This window comes from Herpailurus yagouaroundi, unplaced genomic scaffold (genome assembly GCF_014898765.1).
Source record: "Herpailurus yagouaroundi ecotype Mexico unplaced genomic scaffold, PumYag 246, whole genome shotgun sequence".
NCBI classification, from domain to species: Eukaryota; Metazoa; Chordata; class Mammalia; order Carnivora; family Felidae; genus Herpailurus; species Herpailurus yagouaroundi.
In genome coordinates, this window is record NW_024412463.1 from 12,597,575 (window position 1) to 12,622,924 (window position 25,350).

The 25,350-nt window shown below is 55.1% G+C and overlaps 2 protein-coding genes across 13 annotated transcripts; both read left to right on the forward strand.

Moving 5' to 3' along the window:
• Positions 1-2: 2 nt before the first annotated feature.
• Positions 3-1,456, forward strand: ABHD16B (abhydrolase domain containing 16B; the record flags this gene model as incomplete). Its single annotated transcript, XM_040459759.1, has 1 exon — positions 3-1,456. A coding segment is annotated over one exon (1,224 nt), but the record flags the coding sequence as incomplete, so codon positions are not given.
• A 1,987-nt stretch (positions 1,457-3,443) lies between these two features.
• On the forward strand, positions 3,444-21,302 carry TPD52L2 (TPD52 like 2). Of its 12 annotated transcripts, XR_005785903.1 has the most exons (10): positions 3,445-3,607; positions 7,331-7,476; positions 9,480-9,628; positions 10,597-10,656; positions 15,433-15,534; positions 17,006-17,066; positions 18,558-18,584; positions 19,484-19,525; positions 20,607-20,655; positions 21,160-21,178. XR_005785903.1 is itself a non-coding variant. In XM_040459950.1 (9 exons), the coding sequence occupies exons 1-7, from the start codon at positions 3,589-3,591 to the stop codon at positions 18,582-18,584; spliced, it is 564 nt and encodes a 187-aa protein (XP_040315884.1). In that variant the 5' UTR covers positions 3,445-3,588; the 3' UTR covers positions 20,607-20,655; positions 21,160-21,222. The 12 variants fall into 12 exon arrangements, 11 of the variants coding, with proteins under 11 accessions (XP_040315887.1, XP_040315884.1, XP_040315885.1 ...); XM_040459950.1 differs by lacking the exon at positions 19,484-19,525 and having other exon boundaries at positions 21,160-21,222; XM_040459951.1 differs by lacking the exon at positions 21,160-21,178 and having other exon boundaries at positions 19,481-19,525.
• Positions 21,303-25,350: the final 4,048 nt, after the last annotated feature.

The following is a 25,350-nucleotide window of genomic DNA, read 5'->3' on the forward strand; positions in this document are numbered from 1 at the left end:
GGGGCGCGGCGCTGGGCGGGGACGCGCCCGGCCGGCCGCCGCGCGGGGCGCGCAGTCAGGCGCAGCGCCTCCTGCGGCAGATCCGCGAGCTGCCGGGCCAGCTGGCCAGCTACACGCTGGCCCACTCGCTGGGCCGCTGGCTCGTGTACCCCGGCTCCATGTTCCTGATGACTCGCGCGCTCCTGCCGCTGCTGCAACAGGGCCAAGAGCGCCTCGTGGAGCGCTACCGCGGTCGGCGCGCCAAGCTGGTGGCCCGCGACGGCAACGAGATCGACACCATGTTCATGGATCGCCGCCAGCACCCGGGCAGCCACGGCCGCGGCCTGCGCCTCGTCATCTGCTGCGAAGGCAACGCCGGCTTCTATGAGATGGGCTGCCTGTCGGCGCCACTGGAGGCCGGCTACTCGGTGCTGGGCTGGAACCACCCGGGCTTCGGGGGCAGCACGGGCGCGCCGTTCCCTCAGCATGACGCCAACGCCGTGGACGTGGTGGTCAAGTACGCGCTGCACCGCCTGCACTTCCCGCCCGCGCACGTGGTGGTCTACGGCTGGTCCATCGGTGGCTTCACGGCCACCTGGGCCACCATGGCCTACCCGGAGCTGGGCGCGCTGGTGCTCGACGCCACCTTCGACGACCTCGTGCCGCTGGCCCTGAAGGTCATGCCCCGCAGCTGGAAGGGGCTGGTGGTGCGCACCGTGCGCGAGCACTTCAACCTCAACGTGGCGGAGCAGCTGTGCTGCTACCCCGGTCCGGTCCTGCTGCTGCGGCGCACGCTGGACGACGTGGTGAGCACCTCGGGCCACGTGCGCCCCCTGCCGTCCGGCGACGTGGAGGGCAACCGCGGCAACGAGTTGCTGCTGCGTCTTCTGCAGCACCGCTACCCAGTCGTGATGGCGCGCGAAGGCCTCGCGGTCGTGACGCGCTGGCTGCGCGCCGGCAGCCTGGCACAGGAGGCCACCTTCTACGCGCGCTACCGCGTGGATGATGAGTGGTGCCGAGCACTGCTGCGCTCCTACCGCGCGCGCCGTGAGGACGAGCAGGAGGACGAGCAGAAGGACTGGGGGCCTCACGGGCTCGCCTTCCCCTGGCTCGTGGGCCAGGACCTGAGCCCGCGGCGGCGCCGGCAGCTCGCGCTGTTCCTGGCACGTAGACACCTGAAGAACGTGGAGGCCACTCACTGCAGTCCGCTGGAACCGGAGGACTTCCAGTTGCCCTGGAGGCTGTAGTCTTCACCCCTCCCCCACACGGGAAACCAGTAAAGCTGGCCCTGCCTTGGGGATCCCGACCTGGTGTCTGGGGGAGGGTGAGATGGAACACAGGGAACTGGTGCTCTCCTTCACCGGGGTGATTCCCCCCTTCCCTCCTTCAGCTTCTCCCACAAACACTTGTGGACGTCCCATTCTGCTCCCAGCTTCTAAAGGGAATGTAGAGATTAACCTGACCCAGTTTATGGCAACACTGTGTGATGGGTGCCTTGATCACCTCAAAAGGATGATGGGAGCATAGGCTGTGGGACCCCGGGAGGTACCCTTATCCTGGATCAGGATACACAATGGCTCTGGGAAATTTGAGTGAGGAAGGGTTTGTACAAGTCACCCCCAGCTGTGAGAGGACATTGGCATTGGAAGACTATAAAGCAGGTCTTAGCCGCCAGACCTCACCAGGAGTTAGTAATGTTGGGCCTCTAGGGTCCCCTCCCCACCTCCACACTCCTGGCTTCGACAGGAAAGGACAACAGACTCAGAGTAACAGGTACTCACAGTGGCATGTCCATGTGGGCTATAGACACACCTGCACTGACCATTCATTTGCTAGGCAAGGCAAATTTGAGCCAGGCCTGGGCTGGGCATCGTTCCTGGGTTCAAGGATGTAACACAGAATGAGAGACAAGCCTTCTGCTCGCCACCATCTGCAATGCAGTTGCTTCCTTACCATCTGCCATGAACTGCATGAAGGGGGTGGGGGGTGGGGGGGGAGACTACTGGCCTTCCCCAGCACCTGGAGACTGGGGCTAGTCAGAGCGGGCAGTGCAGGAGACTCTGGAAAAACCGAAAGAAGGCAAGTGGGGCAGACCTATAATTGACAGCACCAGAGCAGGACATGGCCATGAAGCACCTAGGCCAGTGCAAGCCAGAGGTGACCTTAGGTACCAGGAAGACACCTGTGGTGAGGTGTGCTTTGAGCTGACACAGGAAGAGGAGTTAGCCAGATTGAGGAAGGGGCTTCCACAGAGGGATCCGTACATGCAGAGTGGGTTGGCTGGAAAGGGAGAGTGCAGTCCGGAAGTCAGATCCTGAAGGGTTTCAATACCATATAAGAATTCGCTTCCAGTGGCTATTTAGGTGCCAACGAAGGGAAATTTCGGGACTTGTTTTAGAGAACCCGCTAGTGGTTTCACACCTCTCCTTTGAGAAAGTCCGGCAAACTCTTGTTCCAGCATTTGCTGGAAGCTTTACAACTAGCTGAGCGATCTTGAACAAATTACTTTAACCTCAGTTTCCACACCTGTGAAGTGGGGAAGGCTCCACCTGGCTCATCAGGTTGCTATGAAAATGAAGTGAAAGAACACCGGAGGGGAAGGGAGCACCCACCACAGAAGCGCGAAGGCTTCCCCGCAGGTCAGTTCACGCCTTTCAGCTGTGCGTGCACGGGACCCGGGGCAGGTGCGTGCGGAGCGAGATGCCTCCAGCCAAGTGAGGGCAGCGGCGCCTGCAGGGCTAGAGGACGAATCGCAGACACGCCTTTTTCTGCGTAACTCCCATACAATTAAAAAAAAAAAAAAAAAAAAAAAAAAAAGGGGGCGCCTGGGTGGCGCAGTCGGTTAGGCGTCCGACTTCAGCCAGGTCACGATCTCGCGGTCCGTGAGTTCGAGCCCCGCGTCGGGCTCTGGGCTGCTGGCTCGGAGCCTGGAGCCTGTTTCCAATTCTGTGTCTCCCTCTCTCTCTGCCCTTTCCCTGTTCATGCTCTGTCTCTCTCTGTCCCCAAAATAAATAAACGTTGAAAAAAAAATTAAAAAAAAAATCCCCATAAAGAGGAAGGACTTAAAAACTGGAGGGAGAAGCTAACTCCAAAATCAGGAAGTCAGGCCTCAAACGGTCTGTGCGGTGCGTGAGCCATGGCACTCCTGAGCAGCGGTAAACACTCTCGAGACCTCCAAAAATGCCAAACCCCACTTTTTCGTAACGCCATGTTGGACGGTCCTCCCACTTCCCACCTTCCCCGAGTTCCTTCGGACCGTTCTACCTGTGTGTCTCGCTGGTAGAGCCGACGCGAGAGGCAGTCCCTAAGAACCCGCCCTCCCTTTCCGGCTTCGTCCGCAGCTTTCGCCAATCAGGTTGGAGCAGGTAATAGGGACGGGGCCGAACAAAGTCCTCATTGGACACCGTTAGTGGGGGTGGGATGAAGGCGGAGCACGCGTCAAAACGGAAGTGGGTTGTCGCGCCGCTGATTACGTAATGCCGCGGTGGCTGAGGCGGTTCCGCTGGCTGCTGTGTGCGCGGCGAGCGAGTCCTGGTGCGGCCGGCTCGGCTCCTACAGCGCCCGAGACCCCGGTCCCGACCCCAGCCGCGGCCCGGCCGCCGCCTGAACATGGACTCCGCAGGCCAAGGTACCCGCGGGCCCGGCGCCTTCGCTCCTCGGGCCCAGCCCGCGCTCCTCCCCTCTCTGGCGGCGCTTCTCAGACTCTCAATCCCCTCCGCCCCGTGGCTCCTTTTCAGCTCCCATGCGCCGGGCCTCGAAGCTCCCGATGGCCGGGGCGTGCGTCTGCCGCCCCCGGCTTGGACCACGCACCAACTTACCCTGCGGCCGCTCCGAGGACCGGTTCCCCGGCACCCCTCCCCTCGTCCCCAGAGTTTTGGGTTTTCTCTCTCCGGGCAGCTGTCGTCATGCCCCCTCCCGGCGCTTGCCTAGTCGACCGCCCTCCTTCCCTACGCAGGGCCCTCGAGGACACTCCATCCGGCCCTGCACCAGGGCCGATGTGTTGTGCGCTTCTCCCGAGGAGGGGAGGGGAAATGGAACCATCTTCGAGCTCAGTGCAGCGCCCCTTGGGTGGCAACGCTGCTCGGAGCCCAGGCTTCTTAGGGGTTGTCTCAAGGGGGAAGGGTGCAGTGAGTCAGGGCACACCGAGACTGGGCCAGTTTCCAGAACAGACACCCCTGACCGGTTTGAGATGGCCGCTGGGGGTGTGGAGTGGGCCCAGATTAAAATCTTAAGAAGGTGATTGGAGTCCATCTTTCATTCTGGTACAGAAGAGATGCTAACTTTCTATGTTGACATGACTACCCTGGGTGATTTAAGGATTTTTTTTTCCTGTCATTTGACCTGTATCAGCGTATTAATTAAACAGAACTCCTAGATTCTGATACACTGTGTAGATTTTCCTGTCTCTGCAGTCTACTTACGAAATAGTTGAACATCAAAAGCCGCCAGTTTTAAATTCAGGTTTTTCGCTGTTTGACGTGTATGTCTAATATAGGTAAGCATCACAAGCATTGGATTCTGACCATAGAGTGACAGAAAACACTGAGCACTTACTGTATGCCGAATACCATACCAAACCTGTTTCTCAAACGTCCTTTTTCCATTTTCAGAATAACCCCTTGAGATTATTCCTTGTATTATCACCATGCAGTTTATACAGTTCTAGAGATCTGGGACTCACCCAGGAGGGACTCTAGCCCCCTAGTTTCTCCTACAGCACCAGCCCCACACTCTGTAGGTCTTTTGGTGACACTTTCTTGCCTCGGTCTTCTCTGAACCAGAGTGTGAATGGCATCTACCTACAGGGCTATGGTGAGGTTGGTATCACACAATGATTGTGCGGCTCTTTGGCATGTTTGGTGAATGCCCAGTTTCTATCTGGGAGTGATTGCAGGATCCACCTTTAGCTTTATAGGCAGAAACAGTCCAAAGACCTACCTACCTTCCTTTATTATAAAACGTTGATTTTTGAGAGAGAGCGAGCAGGGGAGGGGCAGAGAGAGAGGGACAGAGGATTGGAACAGGCTCAGTGCTGACAGAGAGCCCGATGTGGGGCTTGAACTGACAAACTGTGAGATCATGACCTGAGCTGAAGTCAGTCGGTTGAGCGTCCCAACTCTTGTTTTCAGCTCTGGTCATGATCCCAAGGGTCGTGGGACTGAGCCCTGCACTGTGTGGAGCCTGCTCAAGATTTTCTCCCTCTCTTTCTCTCCCTCCCTCCCTCTTTCTGCTCCTCTCCCTTACTTACACTCGCCCTCTTTCTAAAATAAAAATTAAAAAAATAGAAGAGCAAGGTTGTGGTAATTTTAAGGCATTTAGCGAATTTGAGTAGATTCAACACAGCACATGAAGTAAAGTTATGTGGGTTGATTTCAGTTAAAAATCAGATTTAGTTGATGGGGCACCTGGGTGACTCGGTTAAGCCTCCGGCTCTTGATTTCAGTTCAGGTCATGATCTCACGGTTTGTGGGATTGAGCCCTGGGTCGGGCTGTATGCAGATATCTCAGAGCCTGCTTGGGATTCTCTCTCCCTCTCTGTGCCTCCCGCCCCGATCACAATTAGATAAATAAACATTTTAAAAAACCCAAATCAGTTGATAAAAACAATGGTTGTGCTTCATCTGGTAAACGTGTATCAAGTTCCAAGGAAGTGCTAACCTCCAGCTGTGTGGGACATGTGAAGGGAATGAGCCGAATAGAGCATCTTTGTAGGGGTTTTTTGTTATTTTAGAGAGAAGGGGTCGAGGGGCAGAGGGAGAGAGAGAATCCTAAGTAGGCTTCACCCTTAGCACAGTGTGGAGCCCGACACGGGGCTCGATTCCACAACCCTTGGATCATGACCTGAGCAGAAATCAAGAGTAGGACACTTAACCAACTGAGCCACCCAGGTGCCCCTAGAGCATCTTTAGTTTTAAGCACAGTCTGTTTTTAGCAGATTGTAGGATTTCAACAGTAGAGAAACATATCCGTAACTACAGGCAGTTTTTTTCCCAACCTTTGTGCATTTGTTTTTATTTATTTTTTTAATTTATTATTTTTTATTAATTTTCTAGAATGTTTTCTTTATTTTTGAGAGATCTTGAGCAGGGGAGGGGCAGAGAGAGGGACACACAGAATCTGAAGCAGGTTCCGGGCTCTGAGCTGTCAGCACAGAGCCCAATGCAGGGCTCAAACTCACAAACTGTGAGGTCATGACCCTAGATGAAGTCGGATGCTTAACTGACTAAGCCACCCAGGTGCCCCTTAAACCTTTTTTTTTAATGTTTTTATTTATTTTTGAGAGAGAGAGAGAGAGAGAGAGTGTGAGCAGAGGAGGAGCAGAGAGAGAGACACACACAGAATCTGAAGCAGGCTCCAGGCTCCGAGCTGTCAGCACAGAGCCCGACACAGGGCTCGAACCCATGAACCGTGAGAGCCTGACCTGGGCCAAAGTCAGACGCTTCACCAACTGAGCCACCCAGGTGCCCCTCTTTTACGTTTACTTCAGTAATCTCTACATCCAACGTGGAGCTTGACCTCACGACCTGGAGCTCAAGACTCACATGCTGCTCCGGCTGAGCCAGTGAGGTGTCCCTATGCCTTTACTTCTAAAGTGCTGGACACCACACAAAGCCTGTTTTCATGGCGTGTGCGGATTGTATGCTACTGAAGGGCGGTCGTGTGTTCGGAGTTGGAAGGAACTAAAGCAGACCCATGTGTCTTTATTTGTGTGGGATCTTGCCCGCTATTAGTGCAGGCAAGAAGATGCATTTAACTCGAAGAGGAAATAGTGCCTGCAGGAATTGGAACCTGATCTGGGTATAGCGGAGGTGTGGAAGCAGTGTCTCTGCTCCTCCCTGCATGTTGTTGTGGGACAAGGGTCGAGAACAGACTCCAGGGGAATTGTGTTTTGCCGACTCCCTGCTGGGGCTGTGTGACCAGCCCGTGCATCTTGTGTGTGTGATGGGAGCACGTGCTCTGCAGATCGGTTGGTTGAAAGTGGTGCTTGTGCTTACAGCCGTATCGTTTCTTTGCCTTACAAATTAGAAGATCTGTTAGGTTCAGCTGCTTTGTTTGTAGCAAAGTTTTCCTGTCTCCGCAGAGTGTATTATCCTGAGGGAAGCAGAGTTCAGGTCTGGCTGCCTTGTGCCAGCCTTTCCAGTGCCCTGAAGCAGCACCTTGGGTGGCTTGAGATGTCCTTGGCCTAATGGCCCAAACCATCCCGACAGCCTGTCAGAGTACTCTCCACGGCCCCCTCGACTCCCCTGTAACCTGGCCTCACCCTTAGTTTCTCCCTTGGTGGAGACCTCTACCCTATTTACTTCCCTGTAACTTCTTATTGACAATTTCTGACTTTGTTTGTCTCTGGCAGATATCAACCTGAATTCTCCTAACAAAGGTCTGCTGTCCGACTCCATGACAGATGTCCCTGTCGACACCACGGTGGCCGCCCAGACTCCTGCTGTTGAGGGTCTGACGGAGGCTGAGGAGGAGGAGCTTAGGGCTGAGCTCGCAAAGGTGCTAAGTCTCCGCCATCTGTCCGGGGGTGACTGTGAGTTCAGGCTGATGAGGGGCCATAACACTGTCTGTGCTCTGCAGAAATTGCCCTGGGAGGTCATTCCCAGAGTCCCACAGAAATTGCTCTTTGCGGCCACTTTTTGTGTGCCTGGTGCTTTGTGTACCGTGAGGAGGGTGTCCACACGGGAACAGCTGCTCTGAGCACACCATCTACTGGGGATTCTTTGTTGGGATTAACATTTGACAATTTCCAGACCCCACAAACTATCTGCCCCTGGATCTTCATTTTTCCTTTAAAGATTCTTCTTTTTGTAAAAAAGCGCTTCATGTGATCTTTAAAGTGAGAGTCCTTTAAGAGGAAATGGTAATTAACCCAAACCTGCAGGTATAATTTTTATTCAGACTGACTGCTGGGAGTGTTTCTTTTTTCTGTGTGATACAGAGTCTAACAGCAACTCACTTAGATTCAAAATCTGGGGAATGAGCTTGCTGATATCTGAGCATAGCATCCGATCAGGCAGAGGCTGGCATCCTGTGTTGATGCATCCTGAGTCTAAAAAGAGCTAGTTGTGTAGATGATCCTCAGCCCCACAGCCAGGCCTCAGACCCTGGGGGAAAGCATGTAGCAGTGTCTGAGTTGAGTGAAGGTTACAGCAGCAGCGGGCAGTGTGGTGAAGCTTCTGGGCTACACTCAGTCATCTCAGAGTTGAGCGGCAGAAGCTCATGTCACTTAAAGTTTTCAACGTGCGTATCCCCAAGACAGCTGGACTACACAGCCTCAAGCCATGTTGATTATCACACCATGGGTGGAATGTTCTAGTCATTGGTCCTTATTGCTGGAGTAACTAGTAACAATTTGATTGGGTGATCCTATGTTTCTAAGTTATTTCTTTTTCAACTATTTTGTGCTGGAAAAACTAGTGATGTAAGGGCTCTGAGCTACTTTTTATTGCCTTACTTCAAATAATCACTTTTTTAAAAGAAAGACTTTAAAATTTTTTTCACTTGTTTTTTTGTTTAAAGTTTATTTTGAGAGAGAGAGAGAGACAGCATGAGTGGAGGAGGGGCAGAGAGAGAGGGAGAGAGAATCTCAAGCAGGCTCCACGCTCAGTGCAGAGCCCCACATGGGGCTCAAACTCCCAAAACTGGGAGATCATGACCTGAGTCGAAACCAAGAGTCAGACGCTTAACCGACTAAGCCACCAGGCGCCCCAAGGGAAAGGCTTTTTTTTAGAGTAGCTATTGATGCAGGAGCTAAAAACCAAAACCTTTAGGGTAGTCAGGCTCCAGAGGATGCTTCCTTCTCAAGTTCTATCTTTTTTTTTTATTTTTTTTTAATTTTAGGGCTTGAGCAGTTTCAGGTGTTTATTTTCAGGATTCTTTCTAACTTAAATTGAATTCAAACTTAAGTTGAATTCAAACTTAATTCAAACTTAAATTCAACTTAAATTCAAACTTAAATTGAATTCAAATTCAGATTTACTTTTGGCTTGAGTAACTGCCTTTGCCGAGGCCTAGAGCTAACCTTGGAAACGTACTTGTTGTCATAAAGGCCGTTGCTCTGTCACTTGAGTCTGGGCCATCCATCTGTCTGTCAGCTCTGCTTCCTTCCCAGTGCATGTGGAATTGCTCCGTGCAGAGAGGGCCTGGCTGCCAGCAATTCCAGCTTCTGAGCCCAGACTCAGAGCCTGGAGGGAGAGGGGATCATCTCTTCTGACACCTGTGCCCCGTCCCAGAGCAGAGCTCCGACAGGGCTTGCTTGGTCATCCATGGGGGGGCACAGTGATTGGTAGCCCCGCCAGAACCACTTGGCTTGAGGGAAAGAGACAGTTCTCAAGAAGCCGGGTGCTGGTTCCAGATAAAAAGAGATATTTGTTGTTGACTCTGTTCCTAAGACAAGTTATGTGCTGTAAGCGGAAAGTCCTTACGTAATTCCGAGAAACCTCTTGTGTGTGTAAGGATGTTAGTCACTTCCTGCAATCAAGTCAACTGTGCTTTTGCAGGTGGAAGAGGAAATTGTCACTCTGCGCCAGGTCCTGGCAGCCAAGGAGAGGCACTGTGGAGAGCTGAAAAGGAAGCTGGGCCTCTCCGCCTTGGAGGGCCTGAAACAGAACCTATCCAGGAGCTGGCGTGATGTGCAGGTCTCTACCGCGTAGGTACCTGCCCGCGGCAGAGGTGCCCTGGAGGCTGGAGGGTGTTCGTCAGGCTGGTGCCCCTGGCTCGCCAGTAGGATGTTATGTGCTTGGGGACAAGGTGCCTCACAGAACGGGGGGATCAAGTATCCCTGTCTGCAGGCAGCCAGCCAGAGGCCCTGAGTCCTTGGCCTAGCCCCTGGCATGTCTTCCAAGAGCTTAGAGTCTACACATACTTTTAAAAGGTGGATGGATGCACTAGCTAGTCGTCCAAGCAGAAATTGATGAGAGTGTATCTCAGGGTACAAATCTGAGAGAACACTAATTAGGTCCTTAATGAGACTGATTTTCCTGTGGTCCTCCGAGCTCAGTGTCTGCTGAGGTGGATGTGAGTCCTTCTCATGAGCGTGATGTGGTTACAGCCCTAGGACTTCTGACTCACGTGTGACTTTGCCCTCTGAATTTGGGGAATACAGCTACATGGCTCCTCTGAAATGTATCCTCCAGGGCCGGGGGGGGGGGAGGGGGTAAAGGTCTCCCACTGAGAAGCCACATCCCTGCAGACAGATCGATCGCATTTTATAAAAAAAAAAAAAAATCACCTACGAAAGCCCATTTCTCTGTCCTAGGGAATCGCGGGGTTTGAATCCCAAAGGGTGACTGCCAGAGAAGTATCCTGGGGATGCGGCTGTGCCTTCCTCATTCCTCACAGCAGTACTGTTCCCGGAGGGCTGTCTCACGTGGGATGACCAGGCGCTCCCTGGGCATGACAGGGGAAGGACTGGTTGGTTCTGTCAGCGCCCAGGCCCCCCTGGGCCTCCCTGGGCCTCACAGCAGGTGCTGAGCACCAGTAGACCTGGTGTCAGGCAGGCTGGACAGTCATATTCCCGCTCTCCGGTCCTTGTCTTCCCTGGAACTTCAGCCGTGCTTTGAAACCGGAGTTGAAATAACTGTTCTAAATAATTCACCGCAGACTTTCTGTTTTTAGCTATATGAAAACCTCTGAGAAACTTGGCGAGTGGAATGAGAAAGTGACCCAGTCAGACCTGTGAGTGCCCTTGCCATCAGCACCTCCCTCCTCCTCCTCCTCCTCCTCCTCCTCCTCCTCCTCCTCCTCCTCCTGCTCTTGACACTCTCTCAGGGACCGGGAGGCTGCGTGCACCTGGCACAAACCTGGTTTGGGTGTGTTTTGCTTATTTTGCCGTTACGTGATTTTTCTTAAACGCAAATGACACTCTGCTTTCCGTGAAACGGGTAGTCACTGAAGGAGGTTCACTTGGCCACCAGGCCACGCCGAAACCCTCCCTCTGGCTGACGCGGATGCGTCCCTTAGGTGAGAGGCCTGGCTGGCCTTGGGCAGCACGTCTGTCTGGTAGGCGCCCCTCAGCCTTCTGAGCGGGCAAAGTGGCCAAGCACCGACCGCTGCGGACGGTGATTTGGGGCCTTTGTTTCGGTCTTCCTTCCCTGCAGACGTGGCTGCAGCCGAGGGGCTCACAGAGCTTCCCTCGTCCTTGGGGTGGTTCTTAGGCTGTGGGGGCCGCCTGGACCCTGCTGGTGGGGTCTCGACGGAGTCTCTTTGGTCTGAGGGGCATCGAGCTGTCAGCCATGTGGAACATGAGCACAGTAGGAAACATGCATGGATAGTTTTCTGTGTCTGTCAAAGCCACGGTTCAGAACGACTCTTGACTTTTTTTCTGAGGTCATAGCACTTCCTTTATCTGCACTCTAATCCAATTAGAATTCCTTTGAACAGGGTGGGGTAATGTTTTAAAATAGTCACTTTCTGGGATTTTTTCCATTTCTTACTTAGGAGGAAGTGCTGTCATGGATACCAGAGAACTTGGGTAGTCCTTCTGTATCTGCCTGAAAGGAACTGGTTGTTACTGAGCTTGTCTTCAAGGTCCCCGGGACCCCAGGTCTGCTGGCTCCACGTGTGGTCTCTGCAGCCTGACATCACAAGGGGCGGCGGGCACTGGCGGGCTGTGGCGGTTCACGCTGTCTGTGTCGTTGCCACACGTGCTCTGGGAGTCCCGGTGTGTTGTGTCCCCGGGGCCGCATCGGACGGTCCATCACCAAGTTGCAGATGTTGTGTGGTTTGGGACACCTGGCAGGCTCACAGTGTGGACTTACCTGAAAAGAGCTTTAGGAGACCTGAGTGCCGTCTCAGATAATTGCAATTCTGATCCCTCTGGAAGAGACGTGTGGCTCTGGGCGTGGAAGTGGCCGGGGGGATGCCCTTTCAAGCGCTTTGCCAGGCGGTGGCCGCTCCCGGGCATCACTTGCAGCCAGCAGCGCACCGGAGGATGACAGAGACCTCGGGACGGCTGGGAAGCGCCCGCGTCTGTGCCCGTCGTGCTGCTGCTCGTGGGCTGTGCTGGGCGCGTGCAGCTTTGACGCCACTCATCCTTTCTTGTCTCAGCCGCTGCTTCTTGATTCAGACGGCTGGCCGTGGCGGCAGCTGTGTTCTGCGTCGCGGAACGACCGCCTGGTTGGGCTCTTCCCCTTGGTAGAGCGTAGCTGCAGGCGTACCGAGGTGGCACCGGGCATAGTTGCCAGTTGGTATATGGAGTCCTTTCCTTGTACGGGACAGAAAGCACGGCAGAGTGGGTGTGAGCCTGAAAGGAGGGGAGGCCTGCTCCGGGCTCACCTGACCAGGGCTCTCCTTACGCTGGCTGTGTCGCCAGGCTGGCTTCTCCTGGACGGTGCAGAGGGTGCCCAGTGGGGCAGGTTTGAATCTTTGTGGCATTGCAGCCCAACGGCAGGACGGCCCGCCGCGAGTCTCCCCGGGCTCCCCCCGTGGTCAGGGAGCTGTAAACGCACCTGGCTGGCCGGACTGGGATCACGTGCCCACCCAGGGTTGGGGTGGGAGCAGCCACCAAGGGAGGGTGCGGGAGAATGCCCCACGCTGACTGCAGAGTTTGCTGATGGCGGGGGAGGCTGGCATTGGCGGCTGGCATTGGCGACGTTCCTACACCTTTGTCTTCCCAAGAGCTGGGGGTGATTCCCGAAGGGGTGCTAGGCAGGGTGGCACAGCCTAGCACCCTTCCTCACGTCTGGGCCTGAGGTTGCCTGTATGCAGACTCTGGCTCGGCCCCCAGTCCCCTCACGGCCTGAGCGTGGCCTCTCCACCGGGGCTGATGACAGCCCCTCGGCCCCTGCGCTGCATGTGTCCTGGTTTGGAGGCTCCCGTTTCAGAAGGGGTCCCTGTGGCACCTCATTTCCACACACTTGAAGTGCTGAGGGTGGTGGAGCGGGGGAGATTGCCTCCGGTCCGTCTCCCGTGGGGGTGCTCCCCTTCGGAATGGCCCACGAGCCAGTGTCTCTCCTGCCAGTCATTCAGCGGCCAGCTCCGTACTAAGTGACCCCAAGGGCACTCCTCCTCATCACCAAGGATCCCCGGCACAGGCTTGTGGTCTCTCCAAGTGCAGTTCCCCACACCTGGCCCTGTGGGTGCAGGCAGAAATTCTGTAAGGACTTTGCCTTAAATCCTCTGCTTCAGACCGTTTCACTTCAGCAAACAGAACATTAACGTGACCTTAAACGTTTGCTATTTCGTGAGAAGCAGCTTGAAGACATTTTCTGACCCTGTGTCTGAAACCAAATATCCTGCATGTTCCCAGTTAACCTTGTAGTTAGTGTTTTATAAATAACGGGCACGCTCCAAGTCTGTTGCTCGCAGGTAATCTGTTTTAACTCCCTTTGAAATGAAAGCAGTTCACCAGGTGGGGGTGAGGGTGGGGTCCCTAACAGATACTGCAAGTTAGGGGCCCCAGAGAAGGTCCCAGAGCCTTTCCTTCAGCAGGCCGTGCAGTGGGGGACACGCAGCAGGTTTCTCTGTCCCTTTCCTGCCGGCTTTGCCGACCCCGAGGCGACTGTGTGTATGTGCCAGGTCCTGGCAAAGGCTCTGTCGGGATGGAAGGTCCCTCAGAGGATGACAGCTGAGTCTGTGGAAACCCTCCCAAAAGGAGCATGTGGACTTTGGTTTTTAGTGAGACCCAGCTGTGGTCTGCTCCTCTAGAGCCGGCCTTGCCCCTGTGCCAGGGGGTCCCGTCTAGATCCCAGACACGCAGCTCTCTGGGCTGCAGCTGCACAGGCGGTTGGGTTTCATTTCCATTCCTGTTCCATTCTGTGACAGTTTCTGGCTATCACAGGGGAAGGGGTTTCTGGTGGTCGGGTTTGTCTAAAGGTTGGATTTGGAATTAGAGTTTTTTCGTTATGGACCTGAGGAAATCCCGAGGCAAGTCTTACAGTAAAGATTTTAGATTATTTTCTCTCTGTTAACGTGTTCCAGGATTTACTGACCTTCCCAGCAGCTAAGACAAACTCACTGTCCTAGTGACTACGATGTGTTTTGTTTTTTTTGTTTTTTTTTTCAACGTTCATTTATTTTTGGGACAGAGAGAGACAGAGCATGAACGGGGGAGGGGCAGAGAGAGAGAGGGAGACCCAGAATCGGAAACAGGCTCCAGGCTCTGAGCCATCAGCCCAGAGCCTGACGCGGGGCTCGAACCCACGGACCGCGAGATCGTGACCTGGCTGAAGTCGGACGCTTAACCGACTGCGCCACCCAGGCGCCCCTACGATGTGTTTTTAAACTCACTTTCTGGAAAGCACATATTTTAAGTTCTGGATCATGCCGGGCACCAAAGAAGCCTGAGGCCCCGTGGCGCTATGGGAACGGCTGGGCCTCCCTGCTGATGGAGTGGCACAGGGACTTGATGGGGTGGCACAGGGACTCACGGGCAGCCTGGAGTGCTCAGGAGGGAAGGTGAGGGAGGAGGGCAGCACGTGATCACAGTGGAGCCTCCGGATGGCACTGTCGGGGAGTGGACGGGAGGGAAGGACTCCGAAGACCCAATGCTGGTGCTGTCTGTGACCTGGTGACACGAACAAGGCATCAGAAAGTAATTTCAGAGAGAAGGCTGGCATCTCGAGAGCCTTGCCGTCTCAAGCTGTTTCCTTAGGGCAACATGTCAGCTTGGCCAGAAATGAGCCCTTGGGTTCAGGCTGCGGTATCTTTTGTTTATGGTGGCATCTGGACAAGGTCTGGCAGCTCCAAGTATTAACTCTCAAGGCGAGCCCAAGGATGTCCTCGCTGTCCCTGTAGCCCAGGCATCCTGCCTGTGCCCATCTCACAGATGTTGAGGTCATGGACCCATGTCTTGTGTGATGCACCCCCCCCTTTGTGGATGGTTGGGGCAGGAAGGCCTAGAAAGGGTGGTCTTTGCTGTGATCCAGGGCCACCCCTCGCACTAGGGACGATGGCATTGATGGCATGAGATGAAGGTTCCTCAGTTCTGAAAGGATTGGTGAGACCGCACAGGGGGGTTGAGGGCCCGAGGGCTCCCGAGAGTCTGAGCGGCCAGCCCGCCACAGGCCACACATCCACACTGTCCAGGGCACCCCCGCCCCCAATGGGCGTGGTGGAGCGCTCACATGAGAAGCTCCCTGAATACAGTAACAGAACAAGGGGACCTTTCTGGCTTCTGTCTCAGACCCAGGGCCTCTGTGGGTCTGTCTGCTTTGCAGCAGGCGGACGCCCCACTTGCCGGGCAGTTAGCGCTGTGGCAAGAAGTCAGGGGAGGTGGGTTACCTGAGCGTTAGACGAGATGGAATAAGGTCAGAAAACAGTTACTGCAGAGCTCAGAGGTTGCCATCTGGCCGTGCTGCTTTTGTCCCTGCTGTCAGTCCCCTTCCTGGCGGCCAGACATGTGCTCACTAACCCTCTGTCCCCTGGGGTTCTCTCTGGGCACGTGGTGTCCTTGACTCATGGGTGGTGGCTGCTTCTCCTGTTGCACTGGTTCAGCTGGTGTTTTCTTTACAGCTACAAGAAGACTCAGGAAACTTTCTCTCAGGCCGGACAGAAGACGTCCGCTGCCCTGTCCACTGTGGGCTCTGCCATCAGCAGAAAGCTCGGAGATATGAGGTGAGACACCCTAGTTGGGTAGGCCAGTCGGGTGAGGGTTTGGGGATTTTAGATCCGCTAGAGGCTCTGAGGGGGCCTGGGGCTCAGGTACGTGACCCTCCGGGGCCCTTTGGCAGCTGTGGGTGTGGGCACACCAGCCCGGGGGCAGTCGATTCACGGTCCCTTGTTTGTGGACTGCCTCTTCGCCACTGCTGTGCTTCTTCGGCAGGGAGTGTTGTTTCCTTTGGGTAACTTAGCGCTTGGGATCTGTAACGGTGGGTGCTTGCCGTTGAAGTTCCACGGATGAAAGATGACTCTGCCTGCAGGTCGGTGTCAGGGTGGGGTGTCGCTCTGGGCAAGCCAGCCGGGACAAGGGTGTTGTTTCCTTGCAGTGTTTGCCCAGCGCACATCTCAGAGTGTGTGTGGCTGCACGCCAGGGGCCCCAACTGAATGTTCTCCCAGAGTTGATGAGACCTTCATGGCCATCAGAAGTGCTTCAAGCAGGGCCTTGGGCCAGGGAGTGTGGGGGCAGCTTGGACATCTGGTGGAGCACACGTGGCTGCATCCGCCAGGCCCCCTCTGCTACACGGCACTGAGCCAAGGAGACTGGTCCTTGGAGCCAGAGGCTGTGGTGTGAATCCTGGCTTGGCTACCTCCTAGCCCTGCCCTTGGCGAGGCGTCCCTCTCGGGGCTGCTAAGATCAAGCGTGCGCTTTTGAGCGGCAGTGTGGTGTCCTTCCTGGACGCCCCTCCTCCCCAGGTGTTACTGCCCAGCCCTGCCCTGGCCCCTGACCTACGCTCAGGACCGGTCCCTTCACTTGGCGATTTCAGGGAATGCCTCCCTGTAGCCCCCACCCCATGCTGAGGCTCCTCTCTTCTCAGACTTGAGAATCACGCGGTGGTAGTGCCCGTGGGCTTGGCGTTTGGAGTACAGCATTGGGAGCCCATCCCGCCCTGGCCCCTTTCCTCTTATCCTCAGGTGGCCTCCCTCCCTGCCTGCGTAGGTGAGGCATTTCCTTGCCTCACAGACCTGCCTGGCAGTTGCCTGTGAGGCCTCAAGGTCGGGGCTCTGGCCTGACCATGTAGCCAGAGGTGAAAACACAGACACTCATACCGCGTGGCTCGTGCCCAGGGCCGTGCTCACCTTTTGTTTGCTGGATGTAGTTAGTCCCCTCCGCTTTTTATTTAGAAAAATTGCAAATTTTCAGAGAGGCTGAACAATCAGTACACAGTCTGTGTATTTCCTCTGTCCTAAGGAGTGCACGGCCTCACAACTGGAGATCTGGTCATGCTCCTGAGCAGCTATGGCTGGGGGTTCCTTTTGGGTCACCCTGTAAACGTAGGCCTTGTCCACAGTGGCTGTGATTGGAGCCTGCAGATGTGGCTCTGAGTGACAAAAGGGGGGTCTGCGGCGGTCCCTCCCAGCCACACAGTCATCTGCTAATGCTTGACTTTGTGGGTGTGTTCCTGTAACGAATCTCATTTGAAATTAGATGGGACGCCATCGCCGCTGCACTGTGGGACACCTGCTTTGGCCACCTGAGCCGTGCTGTGGTAAGCCTGGTGACAGACTGATCACACGCCACTGGTGGCCTGGCCTTGCTCCCAGGGGTTGCCATGGAGGGCGTGGGGGGAGCCATCCCAGCGCTGCTGGGGTGAGCTGTGTGTGGGGTTGTGGTCCTTTCCTCGAAATGCTGGTCTGATAACAGAGCATTTGAAGGAAGCAATAAATGTGTGCTGTGCCTAAATGACATTCTCACTAGGAACGTCCCTGTCACTTCTGGCATGATTCACTCACATCAAGCCTTCTCCCTCCCTCTTGGGCGTGCGCAGGGCGTTGGCACTGTCCGGAGCTCCCGCGGGCCCTTTGGACGGTGCACCTCACTTCTCCGTCTCTGCTTCACTCCCGCTCTCTGCTCCGGGAACTGGGGTGTGCTGCTGACCATGGCGAGGAGCCTCAGGTCACGTGCCCGGCCTCACTGCCATGTGTCACGTTTGCACCCATGCTTCCAGGGACAAGAACCAGGTCCCACATAGTCAAGGTGCTCAGACGGACTGGCCTATTTGCTGGTGCGCCTCACCATGGGGCTCTTCAGTTTTGCTCTGCTGTGTTTCCAGGGGTGTGGGGAACTCTGACGTCTTGGGGTCAGTGATGTGTCCACCGTTGCCTCACCCTGTAGTCTCAGGTTGAGCTGAAGTTGAGAATTCACCACTTCTTGAGAATGCAGATGAGGTCCACGGAGGTTTCTGTGTGCTGAGATGTTTGCCCTACATCACGGTGCTGCAGAGGCCTATCCGAGAGCAGCCCGGCCTGGGAGGCTGTTTGCGTGCCCTGGGGTAGGAGGTGGCAGACTGGGAGAGGAAATCGGATTTGGGTCAAAGGCTGGGTTAAAGCAGGGGTCTCTGTCTAGCTTGGTGAGCCTTGACGAGGCACCTGCCTTCTCCCACCAAGAGATGGCAGGGCCTGCTGCCCACCCAAGAGACCACATAATCGAGCCTCATATGATCTTCTGAATGCTTCTAAAATGACTTACTTTCATGTTGGGGGTAGCCTCCAGAGCGTGAGCAGGCCTGGCTGGGTAGTGGAGGACATGGCCGTATTGCCCCCAGACACGCGTGTTTCTAGGTTGGAATCTGCCAGCTGGAGTGCAGGGCGCTCAGCCCCGTGGGTGTCCCGGCCAGTCCTGTCGTCGCATGCGTGTGCGCACCCTCATTCAGCTGAAGCCCTGAAGGTCGTACAGCCCGCCTCCGCACATCCCACCCCTTTGCGCTGCTCCTGTCCTTGGGGCTTCATCCCTCTAATTCCAGACAGGGTCGTGGACACGCAGGTGCCTCGTATGTGACCCAGGTGGGATCGCAGAGGGGCCAGTCGCGTGCGTGAGGGAGCGGCAGCCTCTCACAGAATTGGGGCTTGAGGAGAACAGGGACCGGGGTGGCCACGGGGGTCCCTGCGTGGCCTTCTGGAGCTTGAGTAAGGGGCTGGGGTGGGCACTAGCCTCCCTTTCCTAACACTGCGTTTCTTCTCCTCCTGCTGCTGCCTTTCAGGGCCCGTCCGTTCTCCCACTCGTTTAGGTAAGGCTGATGCGGGGCGTGCCTGTGGAAGGCTCTTCCCTTGATTCCGGGCAGGGTGCTCTCTGGCTGGCCCGTGGGAGGCTGTGCACCTCGGCCCCAGCTGGCACAGCCAGGCCTGCCAGGCATTGCAGCCTGCTGGGGAGCTCACGGCTCCTGGGGCTGTGACCGCGTGGCTTATCGCCAGCCCCCAGCCCAGCCTGACAGCGTCCTTCCTGAGAAGAGACGTGTTCACGTTGGGGGGGGGGGGGGCGGGGCGGGGCGGGGCGGGGGGCGTGCTGACTCTCCATTCTCGGGTTCTGTGCCTCTTCATCCTCGACACCGGCTCCTGTTCTCTCCTGCCCTGCAAGTGGATTCGTTTACCACTCGAGGGCCAGGAACGGCAGGGCACCTGTGGGGCATCCTCCTGGGTGGTCCTCACCCCACGCTGACCCAGGCACATATGTCCGGCCCAATACTAGTGCTGCCCCATCACACACGCTTCCAGCTCAGAGGCCTGGAACCAAATCTAGAACAACGTGTGACTTTAAATATTTCTACTTACTTGACCTGGTTGTTTCTCTTTTGCCGAAAAGTCATTTGCTGTGAAGTCGAGTAAGGACATCTGACAGCTATTTGTACCAAAGGTATTTTAAAGCCCCAGGCCGAGGTCTTCTTAGTTTCCTATTTTAAAGCTCTCTCTCAGCACTGTCCCATTTCTGGGGCAACTTTGGAGGCCAGCGAGAGGAGCCCGGGGTCCTTTCCTCCCGGGGCCAGGGGCCCTTCTGTGTGTGGTGACCAGAGCTCACGCACCCTGCCAAGCCGGGTCTCTGTGTGGGTGAGCTGATGGGTGTGCTGAATGCCAGGCTCATCCCCTTGGTAACTCCTGCTTCCTTCTCTGCTTCTAACACGCTCCCAAGCAGCAACTCTTCAATCCGCCACTCGATAAGTATGCCAGCCATGAGGTAATGTGCACTCGTGCTCCCAAGCTCCCGGGGGGGGGGGGGGGGGGGGGGGGGTGGAGGATGGGGGAGCCGGGGGGAGGGGGTGGCTCCAGCCAGTCGGCTTCACATTCCCCGTATCCCTGAGCCAAGGGCCATCTTCTCCCTGGCAGGCTCCTGTTGGCCAGGGGTTGGAAAGATCCCTTCTAGGCTGAAGAGCTAGTGGGGGGGAGGCTAAGAGGAGACCAGTGTATCAAATAGGGCTCCATCTGGAACCTTCCAGGGCTGCCCAGGGTATTGGGCCAGGGAGGGGCAGAGAGGTTCATACACATACCTGGCACCCACAAGACTTCAGGCGCCTCCAAGCCTGTTATGGGAAACTTTTATCTGCACCTGGAGGGGAGTCCTGGTCTCCTTAGAACACCCAGAGCTGTGGCCTGTTCCTGGAAGCCTCCCACTCATGTTTCCTGCCCTGTGGTGCCGCAGCAGAGGCCCTGTCCCTGTTCTGTGGCTGCCACACCCCATCGCACGTCTGGGGGTCCTTGATGGGCTGCTTCTAGAAGCCTGAGGGTAGGGAGGGAACTGGTTGTATAAGAGGGTGCTGGGTGGGGCTGGGGCTGGCCTGCTCTCTCCTCCTCTGCCTCCTCCTCACTCACTTGTTCCGAGTTGTCCTTCGTTTCCCTTTACTTCCGTGAGAGATTGGTGTCAGGAGTACCTGGGACCTTCCATAACTTCAGCATGTGTGGATGTAGGGTGCAGCAGAAATGTGCTCCACATCTCGTCCACTGCTCAGTCGAGAGGTCTGCACTTCACCCGGGGTTGCACCTGCTGGCGGCATGCAGGTCTAATGTTCTTGGAGTTGGCAGGTGTGGCTGACCTGTTCTGACCTGGAAGCCTCCAGAATGACCTTGCCTGGACTGTCTTCTGGGCACGCCCCCTCTCCTTTTCAGCTTGTCACATGTTTACAGTGAGGTCTCAGGGTGCCGGCAGGGATCTTTTCTGCAGGTTGATCCTAACCCTGAGGCCCTTCAGATTTAGGAAGGCAGCACAATTGTTTGCTCCTTCCACCGACATCTCCTCTCTCTCTCTCTCTCTTTCTTTAAAGGAATTCTGCGACCTTTAAGTCCTTTGAAGACCGAGTTGGGACCATAAAGGTAACTGTATTCAGACTGTTCGTTTGATTCTCTTGCTGGGGTGGTGGATTCACGTGCAGTTACGAGAGCTAATGCAGAGGGCCATTGTACCTTTTACACGGTTTCCCCCAGTGATCACATCTTGAAGTGACATAACCAGGATATGACACTGATAACAGCTAAGGCGGAGAACAGTTTGATCCCCACGGTAATCCTTCCCTGTGTTCTCCTTCCTCCTGCCCTACCCCCAGAACTAGTGATCTCTCCATTTCCATGATTGGAACCATACAGCATGGAGCCTTTGAAGATTGGCTCTTTTTACGCTGCATAAATCCCTGGAGGTACCTCTGGCCTGTTGGCTTGTGTCAGCGATTTGTTCCTTTTTATTGCTAATCAGGATTCACACTAATCAGAATTCAAGTTCTGTAGACTCCTTAGAGACCTGAGCTGGCCTGGGATCTGCCCGGCTCTGCGTGCTCGTGCTCGTTCTCAGGTCTTTCTCTCTTGGTCTTTTCCCACCCGTAGTCTAAGGTTGTAGGTGGCAGAGAGAATGGCAGTGACCACCTTCCCTCCCCGACGGGGAGTGATGACAAGCCCCTGCCCGACCACACGCCCTTCTAAGCCCGTCGCAGCTTTGCCCAGCCTCGGAGCACGTGCAGGCCCACCCGTCATCACCACAACCGCACCTCTGCAGCGGGACAGCCGGCCAGGCCGTGGGCGAGCGTGCAGAGCTGGTTTTGAGGACAGTCGTGCCGTTCACACGTGGACCTGGCTGCTGCGCTCGCATGAGTTAGAGAACACAGTTTTGTACGCAGATGCTTTACACTGAAGTTGGTAGACGCAGGACCACTGTGCCGTCCGTCCTGGGCTGCAGGGGTGGACAGGGCAGTGGGCCCTTTGGGAATCTGGTGGGTTCATGAGAACGTGGAAGGGACGGGAGAGCGATATGCGTAAAATAAGTGGTATTTCCTAAAACCTCTCCTTCCCTAAGTTCTAGAAGGAATGTACAGAAGGAAGATTCATCCAGAGAGTCCTACCTGATCCTCAGTTTTTATTTCAAACGCTAAACAAGAAAACTCTGCATTTTCTGAAACCCTCCAGAAAAGAAACTGGTTATCAGCAACTGCCTAATTGTTACACTAATGATCTAGCTTTAACGAAAGCAAATTCTTTATTTTTTAAATGCAGCGAATTTTTCAAAAATTAAAGCTAAGCGAAGCTTTAGTCTCATAGTTAGGAAACATTATTTCTTTGGACTCAAGCTGAAATACAAGCCTTACATCGCCTTATGCTTTGTTTATAATGTTTTTATATATAAAAATAAGGGTTCTTTAGTGGGTTTTGACACTGTGTAGACTTTGGCATCTAGCTTGAGGGTGGCCTGGACCATTGGTGTGTTTTATTTCACTGATGGGCTTCATCCAGCGTATGAAGCTTGCTTCTGTCTCCTCTCAAGGACTGGGACAGCTGCTGGCCAGAGGGCTCCTGGGCCTCCCTGGGGCAGGATGCGGGGCAGGAGAAAGAAAAGCAAGCCTGCCCGCCCCCTCCTCCCCCCCCCCCCCGCCCCCAATGGCTGATGCATTCATTACTGGCCATCTATGCATCGGAATGCATTACTGCATTCATCGGCTCCAACCCACCCGTCTGCCCCACACGGGGGCTGAGTGAGGAGCAGGTGGGCTGCACAGAGGTCACCTGGAGCTCTGCTGTTGCCTTTTCTCAGGAGCTACACAGATCTCATTCCTGTTTTGAAGCTGCCACACCCCAGCAGTCTCTCGGGGCCCCACTTGGGGGGTGTGTCTGCAGGGGCAGCTCCGTGCCTTACTGGCTGGCTCTCAGCAGGCAGAGACGTCCCCTGTGCGTGCATCTGTGTGCTCGCTGCAGGGAGCAGCCGTGCCCTCGGGCTCTGTGCTGGCAGACCGTGCTGTGCTCCCTGGTACCCTGAGTGCTGCTCACTTCAGACACCCTGGGGCAGGGGGGCTGTCATCGTGCCTGTGCCATGGGAAGAACACCGTTGGGGTTTTTTTCTCCAGGGTTAGAATCTCAGATGGGGTGTGGTGAGAAGGCAGGATTCAAGCGTAGGAACGTTTATCTTTTCCTCGAGGAAATAATGGGTAATTTGTCAATAAAGCATTCCTTTGGGGAAGAACCTATGCCAACTTGTGTGGTTGTCTTTCTTCCTCCGTGAAGGTGAGGAAAGAGTGGCAGATAAACCCACGGAGGAGGTCCCTGTTGTCCTGGGCCCATACCCTGGGGAGGGGCAGCAGGAAGCAGGTTCAGCTCAAACGCAGACCCCCAAATCCTCAGTCCTGTGAATTAAAACAGGACGCACTGTGAGAGGGTGCTGTGGTGACAAGCCTGTGGGGCGTCTGAGGAGGGACGTGTGGAGGGTGAGGAGGACCCAGCCAGGTTACAGGTTGGGTCAGGCTGAGCAAGCAAGAGTCCTGCAAACCAGGCACTGAAGACAGTTTGCTCCACCGAAGGGCCTGGGTCTGGTGTGCGAGCCGCCCGAGTCCTGCGCGCATCTACTTGTAGTGACCCCTGAGCTGTTGGGGCGCAGGGAAGCCACGTGTGTCCTTTGGTCAGGTGCAGGGCTCTTCCTGAGTCTCCTCAGGTGGAGGAAGTTCACTGAGGTGGCTGTGGCTGCTGTAAGAGAACCCGTGGCATCCTTCCAACCCCCTCTATGCGTGGGACCATGTGGACAGACAGAGGTAAACGATGGCCTGGAGCAAATCAACTGCGAAGCGAGCTCCCGTGAACTGTGAACTGAGACGGTGGCACGGGGGAGGCGGGGCCGGAGGCCTCCGGGTGTGTGCAGGGACACTGGTGAGGCGACCCAGGACAGTTTGAGGGCTCCTTTGTTGCGAGTTCATCGTTTTAAGGCAATCTGCAAGATTCAGAAGTCCAAACAGGCTCCGGTTCCCCACCCGTGCCCTCCCCACCACTTTCCTCCTGCATTTCTTCACAAAAAGGCAAGCAGATGTGAAAGTGTGCTCTCAGACGGTACCCGATGTTCTGTGCCCTGCTTTTCCTTCCTTGTGCTCTGCCCTGGTGCATCAGATGTGTCGACCCCGCTGCCCTGGGCGCTCCCAGTGGCAAGTGCCTTTACTGGGAGTATCGGACTTTCCTTTGGGATCAGGGAGCAGGCTTGCTCCAGATGTAGCAGTGGGGAAAGCGAGTTACTCCAAGTTGTAGGAAGTCTACACTCCACGTGGGACCTCAATACCACAGTGGGCCGGGAGAATGGTGGAAAAGCACCGCCGCTGCCTGAAGTCAACATTTACGTTAATTTACTTTGGAAAGGGGTTCCATGTAGTCTTCACGGATTAAATATTTAAATGTTTTGTGGGGAAGTCTGTCAGGCTTTGTGGGATAGAGTGAATCTGTTGTGGACCCAGCTCTCAAGGGCTTTGCGATCCCATCTGTTGGGGAAGACAAGGTATTCCTCTAACAGATTTGTGTGAGATGAGCTTTGAGAGCTTGGAGGACCAGAGCGGCTGGTGGGGCAGGTAGAGACACGGACATGCCTGGGAGGGGCTGGGGAGCAGCAGAGCACCTGCTTCCCTGAAGCCTCAGTTCCCTGTCTCAGGGTAAGGATAACGCGGCTCGCCTGCCGTGATTCAAGGGCATGGAAAGCACAGGGCCTGACCAAAGCCACTGTCGGCATTTGACCGGCATCTTCTGTCACCTCCTCTGAACAGGTTGGGTTGCTTATTTGTAGACATACTCATAATGATGTACTTTTTATATCATGCATCTTGCTCGTTTACTTTGAGGAACTATCGCAAGAATTTTCTACGCTGTTTCATAGCCGTTGTGTACATTTTTAATAGGTATTTTGTTCCACTGAGTGTGCTTGCTTGTACAGTTGGGCAGGTTTCCATTTTCACTATTTTACAACAACAGTATACACCTTTTTCTATATCTGGGAACATTCTTTTTTAGGAGGAATGACCCTAAAGTGGAACTGTTGTATCAAAGATAGACTCACTAAGGCCTGGTTCGTTCGTTCGTGCAGCTTCCGGCACAGGCTGAACACAGCTTGTCCATCTTACTGCCTTCTTCCTCCTATGATTCTGTCCGGGAATCTTTCACCCTCTTGAATCAATAGACGGTATTAATCTGGCCTTTCTGCTTCTTGGTTTTCATAAGCCTTTTCTTACTGCCTCCTCGTGTTGCACAATTGAACGACCACCAGGAGGCTTCCTGAGCTCTCTGCCACAGCCAGCATGATGGCAGAGAGGTGTAAGAAGAGGGCAGAGGCAGACGGGTCAGAGCTTGTTGGCAAACCCTGGATTTTACTCAGTGTTCTAGGGAGCCTTAGATGTCATCAGGTTTCTCTTTTACAAAAGACAACTCCGCTGAATGGAAAATGGCCAATGCGCAAGAGTGGCAGTGAGGCGGACACACGCCAGAAAAGGTCTGCGTGGCTTCTAGAATGAAAACTGCCACATGGCAGTGTACCAGACACAGAGCAAGCACTGAATAAGCGGTAGGACTGCTTACGGTTCCGGGGAGTGACAGGGAAAGGTGACGGGCAGGCCTCCCCTCCCAGGTGGCCAATAGGATGAGCAGGAGTCCTACCTGTATGGGGAGGGAAGCGTGTGGGCGCTGGTTCTCCTGCTTTTCCACGCCACTGTCTGAAGGCGATTCTGGGGGCGTGGCTGGACGGTGGTGGTGGCACTTCATTGGTTGGGCAGGAAGAAAGGAAGTCCC

What these genes read in the sequence shown, in the direction of transcription:
- TPD52L2 (XM_040459943.1), top strand. An exon ending in TTAGGGCTGAGCTCGCAAAG is followed by an intron (nt 7,477 to 9,479) that starts GTGCTAAGTCTC and finishes GTGCTTTTGCAG; the next exon opens with GTGGAAGAGGAAATTGTCAC. An exon ending in AAAGTGACCCAGTCAGACCT is followed by an intron (nt 10,657 to 15,432) that starts GTGAGTGCCCTT and finishes TTTTCTTTACAG; the next exon opens with CTACAAGAAGACTCAGGAAA.